General features: G+C 35.5%; 1 protein-coding gene across 8 annotated transcripts in view; it reads left to right on the top strand.

Annotated features, from left to right (window-relative positions):
* Positions 1-18,895, top strand: part of RB1 (RB transcriptional corepressor 1) — a 181,641-nt gene that overhangs the window by 35,989 nt on the left and 126,757 nt on the right. For all 8 annotated transcript variants that reach the window (XM_023251429.2, XM_045052794.1, XM_023251437.2 and 5 more), the window contains exons 3-6: positions 5,995-6,110; positions 9,976-10,095; positions 16,627-16,665; positions 18,034-18,101. In XM_023251429.2, the coding sequence (XP_023107197.2) occupies positions 5,995-6,110; positions 9,976-10,095; positions 16,627-16,665; positions 18,034-18,101 (343 nt within the window). The remainder of the gene's footprint in view (positions 1-5,994; positions 6,111-9,975; positions 10,096-16,626; positions 16,666-18,033; positions 18,102-18,895) is intronic.

Here is an 18,895-nt window from a genome sequence, read left to right as displayed (position 1 = left end):
TTGAGATAGGCCTGGATTGCAATGTATTTTCCTCTTAGGACTGTTTTTGCTGCATCACAAAGGGTTTGGACTATTGTGTTTTCATTTTCATTTGCTTCCATTTGTTTTTTAATTTCTTCTTTAATCGCCTGGTTGACTTGTTCATTCTTTAGTAGGATGTTCTTTAACCTCCATGCATTTGGAGGCTTTCCAAATTCTTTCTTGTGGTTGATTTCAAGATTCATAGCATTGTGATCTGAAAATATGCATGGTATGATCTCAATTCTTTTACATTTATTGAGGGCTGTTTTGTGACTCAGTATGTGATCTATCTTGGAGAATGTTCCATGTGCACTTGAGAAGAATGTGTATTTTGCTGCTTTTGGATGAGAAGTTCTGAATGTATCTGTCAAGTCCATCTGGTCCAGTGTATCATTCAAGCCCATTGTTTCTTTATTGAGTTTCTGCCTATATGATCTGTCCATTGTTATAAGTGGAGTTTTAAAGTCCCTTGCAAATACCGTATTCTTATCAATAAGATTGCTTATGTTTGTGATTGATTTATGTATTTGGGTTCTCTCAAGTTGGGGGCATAAACATTTATAATTGTTAGCTATTCTTGGTAGATAGTCCCTGTAATTATGATATAATGCCCTTCTTCATCTCTTGTTACAGCCTTTAGTTTAAAACCTAGTTTGTCTGATATAAGTATGGCTACTCTAGCTTTTCTTTTGACTTCCAGTAGCATGATAGATGGTTCTCCATCCCCTCACTTTCAATCTGAAGGTGTCCTCATGTCTAAAGTGAGTCTCTTGTAGATAGCATATAGATGCATCTTAGTTTTTTACCCATTCTGATACCTCTGTCTTTTGATTGGGGCATTTAGTCCATTTACAGTTAGAGTTATTATTGAAAGATGCAAATTTAATGTCATTGTGCTATCTGTAGGTTTTATGCTTGTAGTGATAGCTCTGGTCCTTTGTAGTCTTTACAGCATTCCACTCACATAGTCCCCCTTAGCATGTCTTGCACGGCTGGTTTAGTGGTCATGAACTCCTTCAGTTTTTGTTTGTCTGGGAAAGCCTTTATCTCTCCTTCTATTCTGAATGACCGCCTTGCCAGATAAATGATTCTTGGCTGAATATTTTTCCTATTTATCACATTGAATATTTCCTGCCCCTCCCATCTTGCATGTCAGGTTTCAGTGGACAGGTCTGCTACTACCCTAATATGTCTACCCTTGTAGGTTAAGGCCTGTTTGTCCCTAGCTGCTTTCAGAATTCTCTCTTTATCTTTGTATTTTGCCAGTTTCACTCTGATATGCCATGGTGAAGACCTATTCTTGTTGAATCTGAAGGGAGTTTTCTGTGCCTCCTGGTTTTGGATGTCTGCTTCCTTCCTCAGATTAGGGAAGTTCTCAGTTACAATTTGTTCAAGTAAACCTGCCCCTTTCTCTTTCTCTTCTTCTGGAACTCCTATGATATGGATATTAGTACATTTCATTGAAGCACTTAGTTTTCTAATTCTCCCCTCATAGTCTTGTATTTTCTTATCTTTTTCTCGGCTTCATCACTTTCCATAATTTTATCTTCTATTTCACTTATTCTCCCCTCTGCTTCCTCTGTCCTTGCTGTCACTGCATCTACTTTATTGTGCACCTCATATATACCATTTCTTAATTTGTTGTGACTATTTCTTTTTTTTTTTTTTTTTTTTTTTCACCGTTTATTTATTTTGGGGACAGAGAGAGACAGAGCATGAACGGGGGAGGGACAGAGAGAGAGGGAGACACAGAATCGGAAACAGGCTCCAGGCTCTGAGCCATCAGCCCAGAGCCTGACGCGGGGCTCGAACTCACGGACTGTGATATCGTGACCTGGCTGAAGTCGGACGCTTAACCGACTGCGCCACCCAGGCGCCCCAGTTGTGACTATTTCTTAGTTCCTTGATCTCTGCAGCAATAGATCCTCTGCGGTCTTACTGCCTTTTTCAAGCCCAGCTATTAATCTTATGACTATTATTCCAAATTCTTTATCAGATATATTGTTTATATCTGTTTTGAGAAATTCTCTGTCATTTCTTCCTGAAATTTCTTTTGAGGGAATTCTTCCATTTCATCATTTTAGCTAGTTTTCTGCCCTTTAAGTGTTTTAATAGCTTGTTAAGTGCCCTTCACCTACAAGCACTACTATATTAAAAAGGGGTCATACACTGTCCAGGGCCTGGTCATTCAGGATGTGTTTTTGGAGTGTGTTGTGTGCTCTCTGTTATTGTGACTCTGGTTGCTCTATTTCCCTACTTGTAGTGGTGGCTTGGACCTTCCACCAGGTATACTTTGATTTGTTCATTGAAATAACCCTGGAAAAAATTTTAAAAGGCATGGTGGTAGAAGAAGCCTTATACCATACAAAGAGAGAAATGACAAGGGTGGGGTAAAAAGAAAAAAAAAAAATGACCAGGCAGAAAATCAGAGAAACTGTATGGCTTACTCTCGAGAGAGAAAGGGGAAAATAAGGAAAAAAGAGACACAGAAGAGATATGAAAAGACTAGATTAAAAACGTCTGTTTAAACCAATAACCAGAATAGAAAAGGGAAGAAATAAGAGGAAGAAAAGAAAGAAGAAATTGACCATGAATCCAATCAGAAAATGCAAAACTGCTGGACCAATATCTGATGGTTCCTTGAAACCAGTGGCTGTGCTGGTCTGGAGGAGGGGCTGTCTGATTCGGTCAGTGTCAGTCTTGCTCAGGTAGATAGCAGTTACCAGGTACAAAGGGGGAGGGGCGTGGTTTGGTGTAGGTGGGTCCTGCCTCCACTCTGGGCCTACTGTTTTGTTCCCTGAAGCGCGACCTTATTGGTGATGGGGATAAAAATGGTGACACCCCAGTCTCTACTCCCTGGATGGGCTATCCCATACCACTCTCTTCAGGCTGTCCTCACAGTGCTGCCTGGGCATGAGCAGGTGTTTTGTCTTGCTCCACAGTCTTCTGTGCCTTCCAGGCACTTGACTGGGATTCAAACCCCAATGTCCTAAAGGATCCCACTCTGCCCGCCCCCATTCCAGGGTAGTGCCACTCTACCCTGCCAACAAAGGGCCTCTGGCTGGCAGGTCTTTTGTCGTTGGAGTGGCTATATACTTCTTCCCACAACACCCAAGGGAGGGGACTGCTGTCTTTGTGCCTCTGAGCTTGCTACTGAGCCTGGGGTGGCTCCCCTTCTCCACCAGGTGCATGTACAAGGCAGCAGGCCCCAGTCTGGAGAAAGTCCTATAACCCTGGATTGTCACTTCTAAGGCTGTTTGCAAGTTAGACATTGGTTCTTTCTGTTTTTTCCATTCCCTGGACTATGGTCCAGAGAGGTTTTTCTCTTGTCCAAACATAATCCTATGCTTCCACAGCCTCTCTGTCTCTTCCTTTTGTCTCTCCACAGAAGGAGATCCTTCTTTTCTGTGCCTATGCCTCCTGTTTTATCTCTCCCATTTCATAATCACCCACTTATAGCTTGCCAAGTTGTATCTGTTGGCCCCTGGAGATGTTTCTGTCACTCTGTAGCCTAGATTCCTGGAATTCCAAATCTTCTGGCCTCAATACTCCTGTGTTTGAGGGGCGGGGGACCTTCACGTCCCCCTGCTTCTCTGCCATGTTGACTCTGTCTCCTAAGTTTTTTTTTTAAATTTTTAAATGTTTACTTATTATTTTGAGAGAGAGAGAGAGAGAGAGAGTGAGCACAAGTGGGGGAAAGGGCAGAGAGAGAGGGAGGGAGACACAGAATCTGAAGCAGGCTCCAGGCTCTGAGCTGACAACACAGAGCCTGACACGGGGCATAAACCCACGGACTGTGAGATCCTGACCTGAGCCAAAGTTGGATGCTTAACTGACTGAGCCACCCAGGCGCCCCAATAAATCTTGATAAATGCACTCAACCATGTAATTACCACCATCAATTAAAGTATAGAAATTTTTGGTCCAGAAAGTTTTCTCCTTTCCTTTGTTGTCTAACAATACCTCCACTCCTGTCCCAAGGCAGCCACTGATGTACTTTTTGCCATTAAAAATTAATTTTGCCTTTTCTAGAGTTTTGTAGGAAAGCAAGAACAGTATATAGGATTTACCCTTTTTTCTCTAGCTTCTTTTTTTCATGTGATAATTTTGAGGTTTATGTTGTGTTTATTAGTACTTTTCCTTATTTATTAAAAACATTTTTTTATGTTTTATTTATTTTCGAGAGAGAGATTGAGAGACAGAGCATGCATGGAGGAGGGACAGAGAGAGAGGGAAACACAGAAACTGAAACATGCTCCAGGCTCTGAGCTGTCAGCACAGAGCCCAACGCAGGGCTCAAACCTACGAACTGTGAAATCTTGACCTGAGCCAAAGTCGGATGCTTAACTGACTGAGCCACCCGGGTGCCCCAGTACTTTTCCTTTTTATTGTTGAATAAAATTCCATTGTATGGCTGTACCACAGTTTATCTGTTCACCAGTTTTTGGATATTGGGACATTTTCTAGTTTTTGGTTTTTATAATTGAAGCTGTTATTAACATTTATGTACAAAGTTTCCATTTCTCTTGGGTATAAATACCTAGGAGTGGTATTGCTAAGTGTTATGGAAAGTATATACTTAACTTTATAAGAACTTGCCAAACTTGTTTTTCAAAATGGTTGTACCGTTTTACATGATCACCAGCAGTATTTGAGTATTCCTTGCTCTACATCCTTACCAACCATTTGTCGTCTCAACCATATCGTCAGTCTTTTTAATTTAACCATTCTAGTGGGTGTATAGTTGTAAATTTTAAGATTATTTGTATAGAAATGCAACACATTGCTGCATATTGTGGAAGTTAAGAAACAAAACAAACAGCAAAGAAAAGAAAAGACACATGAAGAAATAGACTCTTAACTATAAAGAACAAACTGATCGTTACCAGAAGGGAGGTGAGGGGATGGGTTAAAAAGGTGATGGGGATTAAGGAGTGTACTTGTCCTGATGAGCATTGGGTGATATATGGAATTGTTGAATCCCTGTATTGTACACCTGAAACTAATATACCACTGTATGTTAACTATACTGTAATTAAAACAGAACTTAAATAAAAAATATTTGTTTTCCATGTAGCTGAAATTAAGGAAAAGTTGAGTTAGATAATATGTTTTTATTATTAAAATTTGATAATCCAGAACAATTCTTTTCCTAAAGTTTATATGTAACTGAGATTTCAAAACAATGTAAAATTTCATCATAAACTTTTCAGCTCTGTTGTAACCTTCGATTGAGAGTAAGCAAATTGTTCCAGTTGTGTAATAGAATATCAGCTAATTTGGTATTTCTTTTGTTTGCAATCTAATGTAATCAAGTTTTACCTACAACACTTACATATTTAGAAAGAGATACATATTTTTAAGGGAAAAAGTATTCTAATGATAATCATAGCCATCACTCATCAGGTACTAATTATATGCCAGGCATTATTCTAAGGGCTTTAGATGTATACTCTCACTTAATTCTTACCAAGTGAGATATGTATTATTATTTCCATTTTACAAAGGAGGCAATTATGGCACTGAGAGATATGAATTTCATGAGGTTACAAAATACTTGAGTCAGTAGATTGGTAAAAAAATAAGTGTATCAGAGCAAAATGAAGATAAGAAAGTAGGCTTCTTTTTTTAAAAAAAAAAACAATTGTTATGAACTCAAATCTTTTAAGTTGGCTCTGATGACATTGGATTATTGAAAAATGAAAATATTTGCTTCAGAGAACTGACCCCTCAATTTTTCACAGTAAGTTATAATTTAACTTTTTGATCTTTCTAGTATTTTTTGCTTTATAATATAAAATTAAAGATTTTTTGTTAGTGTGGAATTAAATACTCTCAACTATATGCCATCATAAGAATTTAAAAGCAAGTTAAATTGAGTAAGAAAAAAATCATCATATAATTTTAGTATAGTATCCAGTGTGTGAATAATTAATGAAATATTTGAATTTTTTTTTTTTTTTTTGTACCCAGGAAGGTTATAGTCAAAGGAAAAAGGAACTATGGGGAATCTGTATCTTTATTGCAGCAGTTGACCTAGATGAGATGCCATTCACCTTTACTGAGCTACAGAAAAACATAGAAACCAGGTAAAATTTCTTACATCAATATAGGCCTCTGCCATTAAAGAAAAGTATTTCTGAACTTTCCTCTTAATAGACTTTAGAGAACTAGTGAGAAATGTTGAAATTAAATAAAACTTTTAAAGGACTTAGGTCAACTAGTGAACTTTCTCTCATGAAGCCTTAATGAATGTATATTTATGTTGCACTTTCTCAAGAATATCGCAGTTTGTGTCCTGGGAAATTTTTCATCATGTCTCTCACTCTCTAGAACTTTCCTAGTTGTAGCTCTTGATGAAGTGGACAAAAAGAACAAGGGTTTGTAATGTAGACTTATTAGATTAAAACTTATAAAAGTACTGTAAGTCTATCTTAAAGGAATTTAGCTAAGATTTATTAATGTTTAAGATTGCTTAATGTAATATATGCATAATTATATGCTTTTTGAGACTGGAAATTTAGCTGAGTGTCCATAGTTGCTCTAGGAATTAATGTTTGTTGTTGAGTTTATAAGCCTTATAAGAAGCATTTACTAATTTGTTTCTAGTAACTTCTGAACTGTATCCTGAGCAGATAAAGTTTATGGGACTTCCAGTCATTTCATTTGCAGTGTATTTACAAAATGTAACAGTAAATAATGTTGCCAGAAAGGTAGTAGTATATGTTTTTTCTTGGATAAAATCATCTAGAATTAAACATAATTGGTGTTTTATTTAAATGAGATAAATTTCTGTGTTGTTCAGTAACTCTTTTTCTTACTGCCTCCAAATAAAATGTGGAAACAAAGACCTTGTATATTTTTTATTATTTTTTTATGAATATAATTTATTGTCAAATTGGCTTACATATAACACCCAGTGATCATCCCAACAAGTACCCTCCTCAATGCCCATCACCCATTTTCCCCTTACCCTCACCCTCAGTTTGTTTTCTGTATTTGAGTCTCTTGTGGTTTGCCTCCCTCCCTCTCTGTTTTTTTCCCCTTCCCTTCCCCCATGGACTTCTGTTAAGTTTCTCAAGATCACATGAGTGAAAAGCTATCATATCTGTCCTTCTCTGAATGACTTATTTCACTCAGCATAATACTGTATGTTCATATTTAACCTGGTGAATTAGAATTGGTTTACTGCTCAGATTTCAGTTTAACTTGATTAATAAAATCACTAAATCAAAATATTTTTATATAACTGAGAAATAATCTAAATGTATAAGTAAATTTCTACATTAATTTGTATATTTACATGTTAGATGTTCCATCTACCTAGACGATTCATCTGTCCTAGAGGATTGAAAAGAATATGGATGCTTTGGTTGAGACAGAGCAGGTTTTAATCTGGTCTCTGTTGTTTTACAAGCTGTATGACTTGGAGCAGATTGCTTAGCTTTATTAAGTCTCAGTTTCCTCATCTGTAAAGTGAAAATTATTAGCTACTTTATATGAGAATTAAATAGCTTACAGCAAATAGAGAAGTAAGCAGTTTATAGAATCAGCATTTATGACTCGACTCGACCATAGGTACTGTTGAGGTCTTGAGCTCTTTCCTTCTACAGACCACCCCTCCATTCCCTTCCCCTACAAAAAAAAAAACAAAACTGGAATAACTGTTAGGCACTCTGATACTGTGCTAGGTTCTAATGATATGGAGGTGAGAAATAGTCTGTGACCTCAAGAAACTCAGTCCACTGGGAAAGATAAAATTAAACAGATGGCTGCAATTCAGTGTTATATAGCTATTTATAGACTACTAAATAAATATGAAAGAGAAAAGCGAATACATCTTTTATTTGTAACATGAAAGAATTTTCCTGGCAAATGTTTTCCTATACTTTTTTCCTGAGTATTCATAAGCAGCACTGTTTTATAATTGGGCATGTCATAACTAATCTCCCTAAAATAAATGTAGTAATGATTTGTTATGACTTTTTCTTAGGGCATCTCTCTGTTCTAATAACTACCCAGTAATGTTATCTAGACCACTGCTTCTTAAATGTGCTTTGGTAAAGGACTTTTTTCCTCAGTATATCATGGACTGACATTTAAAAATATATAATGTCAATTGATTACCAAAAAAAAATGAAATGAAAAACTTATAGTAATATTTTTTATTTTTATATTTTATATTTTTATTTTTATTATATTTAGCAGGCATAAAATTAGTGTTAAATTGTGAAAGTTTTTATATGCTTACCCTCAATTTCTGTACTTATTTAATTGTGGACGGATAACAAACCAGTACCAATTCATGGAGCACTGCTCTAGAATATGTAGTTACTTACAGATCCGTGTGTCTTAATTATGGCTTTTTATACCTGCTTTTCCTCCCTCTAGCCTTTCCTCTTCTCTTTCCTTCACAGAAGGGCTACAGAAGGAATACTCAATTAAGTTACCCCTAGTAACAATTCAGTTTCCATGGTCCTCCATAGATATTGCCATATATCTCATAAAAACTGGAATTTTCATGGAGAATAGTTCATGAATAAATGCTGTTCTGAGGTTGATTTCTTTTTCTCTGGAGGTATCTACACATTTACTCCATTCCCTTTTCTGAGCAGCATCATGATCATTTACTCCACATTATTTCTGCTTCTTTGTTTGCTGTTCCACATAGCTTGTTGTGGCTGCCCCAGTCCCTTCTATATCCTGAGGATTTTAATAACCTTCTTTTGGGTTTTTTTGCCCTCTGTTGATTAGCTGAAGCTTTTATTTTTACAGTTCTCAAGATAAGTGTCTGAGGGGTCCAGTCCATTTTTGGAATGAAACCTATAATTCATTAGTTGCCAGACAGCCTATGGGTGGGTCTGGTGACTACCCTTTAGTTCATTTAGCTGCTTTGGTATAATTCCTTAGACAATCTTGATTAGAAATGAGTGTGTGAGGTGCAGTTGATGATTGCTGTCTTTAGTGCCCTGTTTCTCATTGGTGAAAAACGTGTTAATATTTCACATAGATTAATTTTTTATAGAAAACAATAATGATTTAAAGAGATTATTTAAACAACTTAAAAATTTTATTCAGTTTTTATTTTCCCTTCCCCAACAATTCAGTCCTAAAACCACTGGGGGGGTGCAGTGAAGAAAGTAGGTATGTGCATCTGTGATAGGGTAGAGCCACGGGGTCCAAGAAGGATGTTAGAGTCCAAATGAGATAAGGAAGGCATTCACATGGCTGTGGTTGGGGGTGGGGATTATGATCTGGACTGCTTGGTGTGCAGTGTCAGAGACCAAGCAGGGTGTGTAGTAAGCCAGTGTAGAGAGTCATGGCACATGTGAGGTGAGGGCAGTTACCGTAGGGGAGTCAGCAGTCTCCTAGGGTGAGGAAGATGTCCATGTAGAGGGGTGAGGGCAGTCTAGGATGGGGAGTCAGTCTGAGCAGGAGAGGAGAGTGCCCATATGGGAGAGGGGATAGCTTTGGAGATGGAAGGTAGTTACATACGGGGGGGGGGGGGGTTGACTAAATGAATAAAGATAAGTAGATCCTAGGTTTCTCACTGTGAATGAAGAGTTATACATATGGAAATGGAAACACGGGAATGAACCATGTGTTCAAAAAACCATGTTTTTTGTTGGAATAAGATAAATAGATGTGAACTTATGATTTTCAAAGCATATGGGTAGGTATGGAAATAAATATGTATGTATATGCCTGTCATAACCCTTGTTTTTGTATAAATAAATGTAGGCATAGGTATACAGATACAGGGGTGTAAGTTGAAGCTAGTTGATTTTTACTCTTCAAAGTCTAGTAAAATGTAAAAAGTAATTCCTTCTAAAGAATATAATAGTGATTTGGTGTAGAGCTAATAAACTTTTTAATTGAAATGTCTCTGCTTTGAAAATGAAATAAAACATTTTTTCAGTTACAGATTCACTTTTTTCTGTTATTTTCTTTTAGTGTCTACAAATTCTTTGATTTACTAAAAGAAGTTGATACGAGTACCAAAGTTGATAATGCTATGTCAAGACTGTTGAAGAAGTATAAGGTATTGTGTGCACTCTACAGCAAATTGGAAAGGTAAAGTAGAAATCTTATTAGGATTACCTCCATTTTGCATGTTACTGTTCATGATTAGGTTCTGTCTGGGAACTCTGTTTAGTAATATTGTTGGATATTACCCCTTAGATTTGTCCCCTTTGCTATTAGGTTTTTTTTTTTTTTTTTTTTTTTTTTTTTTGGTTCTTATAGCTTTCTTTTTTATCCAGTTATACACAATTCTGAATGTTTCCTCCAAAATTGTTATATGGTCCTTTCATATTTCTCATTTGCTTTAACGAACTTTACGCTTAGTTCCCACTTTAGCCTTCTCTGCCAGAAGAAGACTTCTAGTTCTCAATGGAAGAGTGACCTTAAAATTTAAACTTCTTCCTAATGGTGTTATTTTGTTTAGAAAGAGAAAGCATGCAGTAGGTGTAGCTGACGTATACTGCCAAGCTATGATTTGTATTCTCAGTGGTGGTTAGAAGACTTTTCATTACTGTTCAATGGGGAGCAAGATAAAATTAAGATAAATGTGGGTTGAGTTTTTAATACACTCTTCATCTAGGTCCCCACTGCCACTGGATACAATGCCAAATCTGGCATGTGCCTGTTGCTGTGTCCACTTGGGGGCTCATTTCACTTGGGTAAAAAATATGAAAGTTAATATTTTAGGTAAATAAAAAGTTGTAAAGGAAGTTGTATTCTACTTTGGGCTCCAACACGTACTGTGTGGTCTTGGACAAGCTAGTTACCTAACTTTAGTGCTTAGTTTTCTAGTGTGTAAGCTGAATTGATAATGGTGCCTATCCTCTTAGGTTTTTTAATGTACTAAATGAGGTAATGCAGACAGTGATGACTCCAATGCCTATAATAAACATAGTAAACTTTCCACTGTTTGTTGTTTTTGGGTTTTTTTTTTTTTCCTTAAGTAAGCTCTATGCCCAGTATGCGGCTTGAACTCATGACCCCAAGAGCAAGAGCCACATGCTCTATTGATGGAGTCAGCCAGATGCCCCTTCACAAATGTTTAAAAAATTTTTAATTGTTTGTTTCTTTTTGAGAGACAGAGCAAGAGAGAGCAAGCGAGCGCGAGTGGGGAAGGGGCAGAGAGAGAGGGAGACACAGAATCTGAAGCGGGCTCCATACTCCGAGCTGTCAGCACAGAGCCGATGGAGGGCTCCAACTCACAGACCAAGAGATGGTTACCTGAGCTGAAGTCAGATGCTTAACCGACTGAGCCACCCAAGCACCCTTCCACATGTTTTTAAAACAAAAAAATATTTCTCGCCCAGTTTGGGAAAATTTATATACTATATCCCCTTTAAAGAGTCACACTGTACATTGGCAACTCAGGATTCTTAAAAGTCCTATATAATAAAATATGTGGAATCTGTTGAGTTCATCATTTCCTAAATTTATTAGACTACTAATATTTGTTTATATGCATTTAACATCAATTAAAACCTCCTGGAAATAGTGTTTTGTAGAATATACTTTAAGAATCTTTAGGCTAGCTATCAACTTATTTTATTGCAAATAAATTAAGAAACTACAACAAGCATTAACTAAGTGTCTGTTAGTACTCAGTTATATGTTAGGTGCTGGGGATATAAAATCTATCACACTATGATCATAAAGAAGCTTATAGTAAATAAATTATATTCTTTAATAAAAATAAGTGCAGTAATGCATGTGATGCTCTCTTTTAGAAGATTATATATGAGAAGTAGAAATTATATAGTGGGCAAAATGTCGTGTATGTTCAAGGGTGAGAAGGGTAATTGCAGGGTACTTTTGATCAAGTAAAAACTATAAAATGCAATATCTGAAAAGGCTTAAGGATAAATTCACCAAGCAAAATGTGTAGAACTGTGACTGAACTTCCCAGGCAGAGTGATTAGCATGTGTACAAAGGCAAAGCAGTAGCATTATGTACTTTGTTTTGCTGATGGCTGAAAGGTAGGAAGGGTTCAGACTGATAGTGAGCTTGGACTTTGCCTTGCAGGGGATGGAGTCATTGAATGATTTTGATCTGGAATGACAGTCAGATCTGGCCTTAACAGATCACTTGGGCCTTTTTTGTTAACTAGTTATATAAGTGGATTGTCAGGTTTTTTTCCTATCTTATTTGTACTTTTTTCTGAAGAGCAATTAGGAAAATTAACTGGTATCAAAGCCTGTTCATTTCAGAGCAGACTGTATGTGTGCATATATATATGGCAATATATATGACGAAAAAGATCTAAGTATGAATATTAATTTAGTCATTTACTGAGTGTGTGAGTTAGGAAAAGTTCCTTAACTTCTCTAAACATCAATTTCGGTCTAAAATATAGCCAGTAATATTTTCCTTACAGGGTAATTGTGAGAATTAAATAAGACAATGTTACCGGTTAGCTCACTTGCCAGCACATATTAATGCATAATAAATGGTAGCTTTTAAAGTTAATATTAGCTTTGTTAATGCTATTATAGAGAAATATAATAATGTAAGCCATGAATTTTAAATACTCTAGTAGCTATGTGACAAAAATAAAAAGAAACAAGTGAAATTAATTTTAACATTTCATTTAACTTAGATATTTCAAAATATCTCATTTCAACATGTATAATTCCCACAAAAATTTTTGCCTAAATGTTCATAGCAACATTATTCATAATAACCAAAGGTAGATTATTTTATTGTTCAGCTATTAAAGGGAATAAAGTGCTTTTAGATACTACAACATGGATGAACCTTGAAAACATTAAGCTAAGTGAAAGAAGCCAGACACAAAAGAGCATATATTCCATTATATGAAGTGTCCAAATGGGCATATCCATAGAAACAAAATGTAAATTAGTGATTGCCAAGGAGTATTGCTAATAGATAGGGGGTTTGTTTGGGGGGTTGGGGGGACGATAGAAATATTCTGGAATTAGATAGTAGTGATGGTTGTAAAACGAAGTGAATACACTAAAATTACTGAATTTATATACTTTAGAATTATAAACTTTATGCTATATGAGTTATATTTTAATAAAACATAAAACCAATATAAAAGTTATTAATGAAATATTTCACATTCTTTTTCTCATACTAAGTATTTTTTAATACTTTGGTGTATAATTCACATTTACAGCACAACTTCATTTGTACTAGCCACATTGCAGGTGTTCGGTAGCTTGCTGTAAGTGCTTGTGGCTACCATATTAGCACAGACATATATTGAATGCAATTATCTTTTACTGTATGAGAGCATTTTAGTTTGAGTTACATTAAGTTACAGTTTAAAACAATGCTTTGGACATTAAACATCTTTTCTGTAATTATAAAAAATCCTTTTTGTAATTATAAACTACTTTTTATTAAAGGTAGTAATTTTGCCTATATACATTTTTTATTTACATATTTTTGGTGACTGGCTTCTTTCACTTAGCATGTTTTCATGGATTATCCATGTTGTAGCATGTTTCACTACTTTGTTACTATTTATTATGGAGCAATATTCCACTGTATGGTTTTATCACATTTTATTTATCAGTTTACAGACATTTGTGTTGTATGTCTTCTAAAGTAGTTGAGAGTATGGAGAAAAGCAAGTGTGTATTTATAGTTTGTTACATTAATTGTCTTATTAAGCCATTTCTTGTTCTCCTCATTTGTTCCTATGGATTCAGTTTACCATCTAGTGTCATTTGTTTACTCCAACACAGCTTTGATTCCACCCACCTCTTTTGTGCAAATAGATTACATTTCTATATGTTATAGCCCCCCAAATACAGTTATATACATACCGTGTTATACAGTTGCTTTCACATCAGTTATGAGAAGAAATACGCAGTTATTACCATCTTTTATAGCACAATAATTTCACCTTTTCCAGTGCTCTTTGTTTTTTCATGTGGATATGAATTAGTGTTACTTATTTTCAGCCTGAAGAACTTCTTTTAGTATTTCTTGTGAGAAATATTTAGTATTTAGTATTTCTAATGAGTCTGCTATCAACAAATTCTCTTTTATTATTTGGTAATGTCTCTTTTATTATTTTCACTCTTGACAGTTTTGCTGGATATGATTCTTGGTTAACATTTTTCTTCTTTCAGCACTTTGAATATGTAATCTTACTGCCTTCTGGTCTTCATTGTTTCATGAGAAGTCAGCTGTTAATGTTATTGGGTTCCTTTATATATGCTGTATCATCTTTTTCCTGTTTTTCTCTTTGTCTTTTAACACTTTACTGTCATATATCTGGGTATGGATTCCTTTACATTCATCCTTCTTGGAGTTTATGTGTTTTGGGTATGTAAATTAATGTTTTTTCATCAGATTCAGGAAGTTTTCAGCTATTTCTTTAAATTTTTTTTTTCTGCTCCTATCTCTCCACCCACTTCTGGTACTCCCATTACAAATGTATTCGTGTGTTTTTTGGTGTCCCACATTTCTGTGAATCTCTTCATTTTTCTTCTTCCCCGTCCCCCCCTTTGTTCTTCACAAACCATAATCTCTTTTGGTCTGTCTTCAAGTTTAGTGTTTCTTTCTTATGCCAGGTCAGATCTGTTGAGCCTATCTAGTGAATTTTTCATTTTGGTTGTTGTACTCTTCAACTCAAATTTCCATTTGGTTCTTTTAAAATAATATCTCTTTATTGATATTCTCTATTGGATGAGACAGTATCAGAATTCCTTTCTTTGTTCCTTAAGCATGATTTCTTTTAGTTATCTGGATATATTTATTTACTTATTTTTTGGGGGGGATATATTTATAACAGCTCCTTTGAAGTCTTTGTTAAGTCTGACATCTGGGCTCTCTTTAATGCAATTTCTATTGCATGCTTTTTTCTCATGTAGAGTTCATACTTTACTATTTCTTTGCATATTTTCATTTATTCTTGAAAACTGAACATTTTGATAACACCCTAGTAAGTCTAGGTACTGATTCTCCTATGTTGTGGGGCTTTCTGTTGTCGTTCTGCATTTGTTTGGTGGCCTAGCTGTGTTATTTCAGTGAAGTATGTTAGTCCCACAGTGTGTAGCCTTTGATAATGCTCTTCAGTGTAGCCATTGGACATGTGCACAGTCACTCTGAGGTGACTCATTTTCAAGAGATTCTCTTTGACAGTCTTTTTCCCCCTGATCTCTCTTGTTAAGTTAACCACTTTGTTGATATACCTTCCATTAATTGGTGAATGATTATTTTGCTGTTTTTGACAATGTCTGGGCCTCAAATTGTTTCACAGTCTGATCTCATTAAATTGGCTCCCTTTTCAGAAATAGTCTTTGAGGTCAGCCTTGAGGCTTGTTCTTTTTGAGCTCTTCTTAGCTCCTTCTTCCCCTGGTTCTCTCATAAGTGGTCTAGGATTCAGCTTGTTGCTTTCATACAATTGCTCGCCTCCTCTTACATGCTCACCACCAAAATTTCCATTGTTTTCAATGGCACTTAGCCTTGAAAGTTCCCACACTGTGTTCCAAATGAAGTTAATTCCTTTGGAGAGAGCTTCAGACCTCTTTTTTTCTGAAGACTTGCCTCTTTCCTGGGCATCACTTTGCCACTGCTATGAGGTCAGAATGGAAAATGTGCACCTCTTCTCTTAGAGTGTCATTTCCACTTTAAGAGTAGGGCACTGAGAAAACATGGTAGCCCCTAATCTTCTCAGATTGCTTTTCATATCTGGAACCTCTGTACTGTGAACTAAGTGGGGTAAAAGAAGTCAAGGCCCCAGTATTCTTGATCAGCTGTGCCTGGAATAGAACTTTCACCCTTTGAGTGGGAGCTAAGTGGAGGAAGGGAGCCCTAGACCTCCCAGTTACTCTTGCCTGGGATAGACTTTCTGCATACAAAGCTGGGGGTGATTAGAAATTCTGGCCACCTTCCTTTCCCAGAGTGATAGTTCTGGGCTGGGAACTGCAGAGAGAGGGAGTCCTGTGTCTTGGCTGCACCTGCCCAGGGTAGAGCTTTATGATGCTGAGCTAAAGAGGAGGAGGAAGTGAGTTTTGCTATGAATTCCAGTCTATTTTTGTTCTTACCAAGAGTTAGTAGATTTTCATGAACAAATGTTTCCTTTTTTGATGTATTCCCTCAGGAGAATTTCCAGAGACTTTAAATGATTTTTAAAATAATTTCAACCAGTTATAGTTACTACACTGGGAAACAGGTCTGTGGAAATTTTTACTCCACCATTGTTAAAAAAACATGGTTTATAGTACTGTTGAGTTATTTTAGTGAGACTAATAGTTAAATAAACTTTTACGACCTGATCTGAGATTCTAACTAGGTCAAGATTTAATTACAAAATACATTCTGAGTTACAAATGCCCATGAGGAATCCAGTCCTTTTGTAGTTAAATATTAACAGTGATATGTGGAAATGTCATGTATTGGAAAAACCTACTTTAACATTTTTAATAATGCTGAAATTTTTTGTCTTTAAGATGTATACTTCTGGATAAAAAGAAAAATAATAAGATGTATACTTCTGGAGATAAGATGAATAAAGCATGATAAAATTGATTTCTAAGTTATGAAAAAAATTTAAAAGTAACTTTTAAAAAAGCCATAATGGTAATATAATTATTTTTTCCTTTTAGGACATGTGAACATATATATTTGACACAACCTGGCAGTTTGTAAGTATTTCCTGGCATGTTATTTTTATCTTCTTTTATTTTTATTTATTTTTTTAAAATATTTTATTTATTTTGAGAGAGAGAGGACAGCATGAGTAGGGGAGGAGCATAGAGAGAGGGAAGGAGAAAAATCCCAAGCAGGCTCTACACTGTCAACACAGAGCCCAATGTAGGGGTCGAACTTATAAACCATGAGATCATGACGTGAGCTGAAAGCAAGAGTTGGACACCATTGAGCCACCCAGCTGCCCCTGTCTTTTTTTTTTTTTCTTTTTTTTTTTTTAAAGATTTTTCTGGAATAATCCCAAACATGTTAATGTCAGGGTTAGTTTGATAGATTATAACATGCTACCTAATAAATGAAGGTCATAGATTTATACTCCGTGCAGATTACTTACCTTCTCACAAAGACAGTGGTACGAAATACATGTGCTTTACTGCAAGGTGAACTAATAGGGTGGAAGTTCATTCAGTGCAACATATCACCTGCTCAGGGGAAAATGCATATTCACTGGCTAAAATTTTTTTGAGGGTCCATTATAAGCACTTTATTAACTTTAGTAAGACTAAAAGCATAGTGTTTTTGTAAGAGTAAATGTGAAGTGTATATTAAAATTTCCAAATTATCTTTTTAAATGTATATGGTACATGCTCCAACAGTATACCCATGTAAGAGCTCTAGAGATTTTCTTTGGAAATGGTATGAGTAGTATATGAGATATTCTGCCCCACTGAACTAGTGGTATTGAAGATGATTGATATAAAGGGAAATTATATGTTTATTAATTAATCTATTCCAGTTGTTAATACCAACAAGTTATCAAAGCATAGTGTTAAATTAGTAGAGTCACCCAAACCTCTCTCTCTCTCTGCTTAAATGTTGATTTTAATTAGAAAGCAAAGGGCAGGAAAGTATTAAGTAATTGGAAACCAAGTGCATCATAGTATACCACTTTTTATGCATATTTTTCGATTAGAATTGAAATGTTAAATATTTCCTTTACAAAATGTATTTTGTACATTTTGTACATGGGCTAAATATAAATATTGGTAAAACCACTCACTGAATTGAAGCAAATTGAGTTAATGTGTAAATTGTACATTTAAAATGGATTGTATTCTCTTACGCAATCAACTTAGGCCTGTAATTTAAAAAGAAGGAAGAGGTGCCTGGGTGTCTCAATTGCTCCACACTGTTGGTGAAGCCTGCTTAGTATTCTCCCTCCCTCTCTGCCTCTCTCTACCTCTCTCTACCTACACCTTGTGTGTGCATGTACTCTCTCTCTCTCTCAAAATAAATAAGTAAAAGGAAAAAAATAGTTGAAGACTGTCAGTGTAAAATTTTTTTCTGCTTTGTTTGTTTACCAGGCTATCTACTGAAATAAACTCTCTGTTGGTGCTAAAAGCTTCTTGGATCACATTTTTACTAGCTAAAGGTAAAGTCATTGTTTTTGTTACATGTGAATGTTTCAAATGCAATAATTGATAATTATTTTGGACTATGCTCAATTTTTTATTCAGTTTAATGTTACTCCCGCCCCCCCACTCCCCAATTCTCTGTGTGGCTTGTGAACTCTTAGCAAGTTCTCGTAATTATGGCACTGGAAGCAGCTTTGGAAATGTCTTATTTCATTTCTGTTTCTAATACCTTTTATCCTTCTTCCCTTTTTTTTAAGAATAATGTTACTGTTTTTATAAAAATGATACAGTCACAATACATAATTCAAATAATACAGAAAATGCAAAGAAAAGTGTAGAAAATTACCCAAAACCTACCTAGAAATAATTATCATTAAAATTAGACTGTCATTCCAGTTATAATTTCTCTAAGATTATAAAACATTATTAAAAAATTAAGGTTACAGTCTTTTTAATTTTACCTTGTGTTTCGATTTAAAGGTATTAATCTGCTTGAAAGAAAAGAGCAATAATATTACCACTCTTCCTGTTACCTCCCATTCCCTACTTTAAGATTTTTGCATTTTTGTATTAACGTTATCAAAGATTATAACACATACATTCTCTTCTATAATTAAAATTACTTGTTTATTCTCACTTCTCTGTTTTGGTGGATTCTAAGTTTGTTGTCACTTCTCTGTTACAGCTTCTCCATTTCTGAGTTCTTTATTTTGATTCATCTTTAGTGGCTGGATTTTACCAAGAAGGAGTTTTTCAAAACAGGCTTTTTGGCACCATATTCTCTGTGTTGTTTATGAGTCATGTCCATAGG

This window comes from Felis catus, chromosome A1 (assembly GCF_018350175.1).
Source record: "Felis catus isolate Fca126 chromosome A1, F.catus_Fca126_mat1.0, whole genome shotgun sequence".
Taxonomy (NCBI): Eukaryota; Metazoa; Chordata; class Mammalia; order Carnivora; family Felidae; genus Felis; species Felis catus.
Note: the sequence above shows the minus strand (reverse complement) of the source record. Positions and strands in the feature narration are given on the sequence as shown.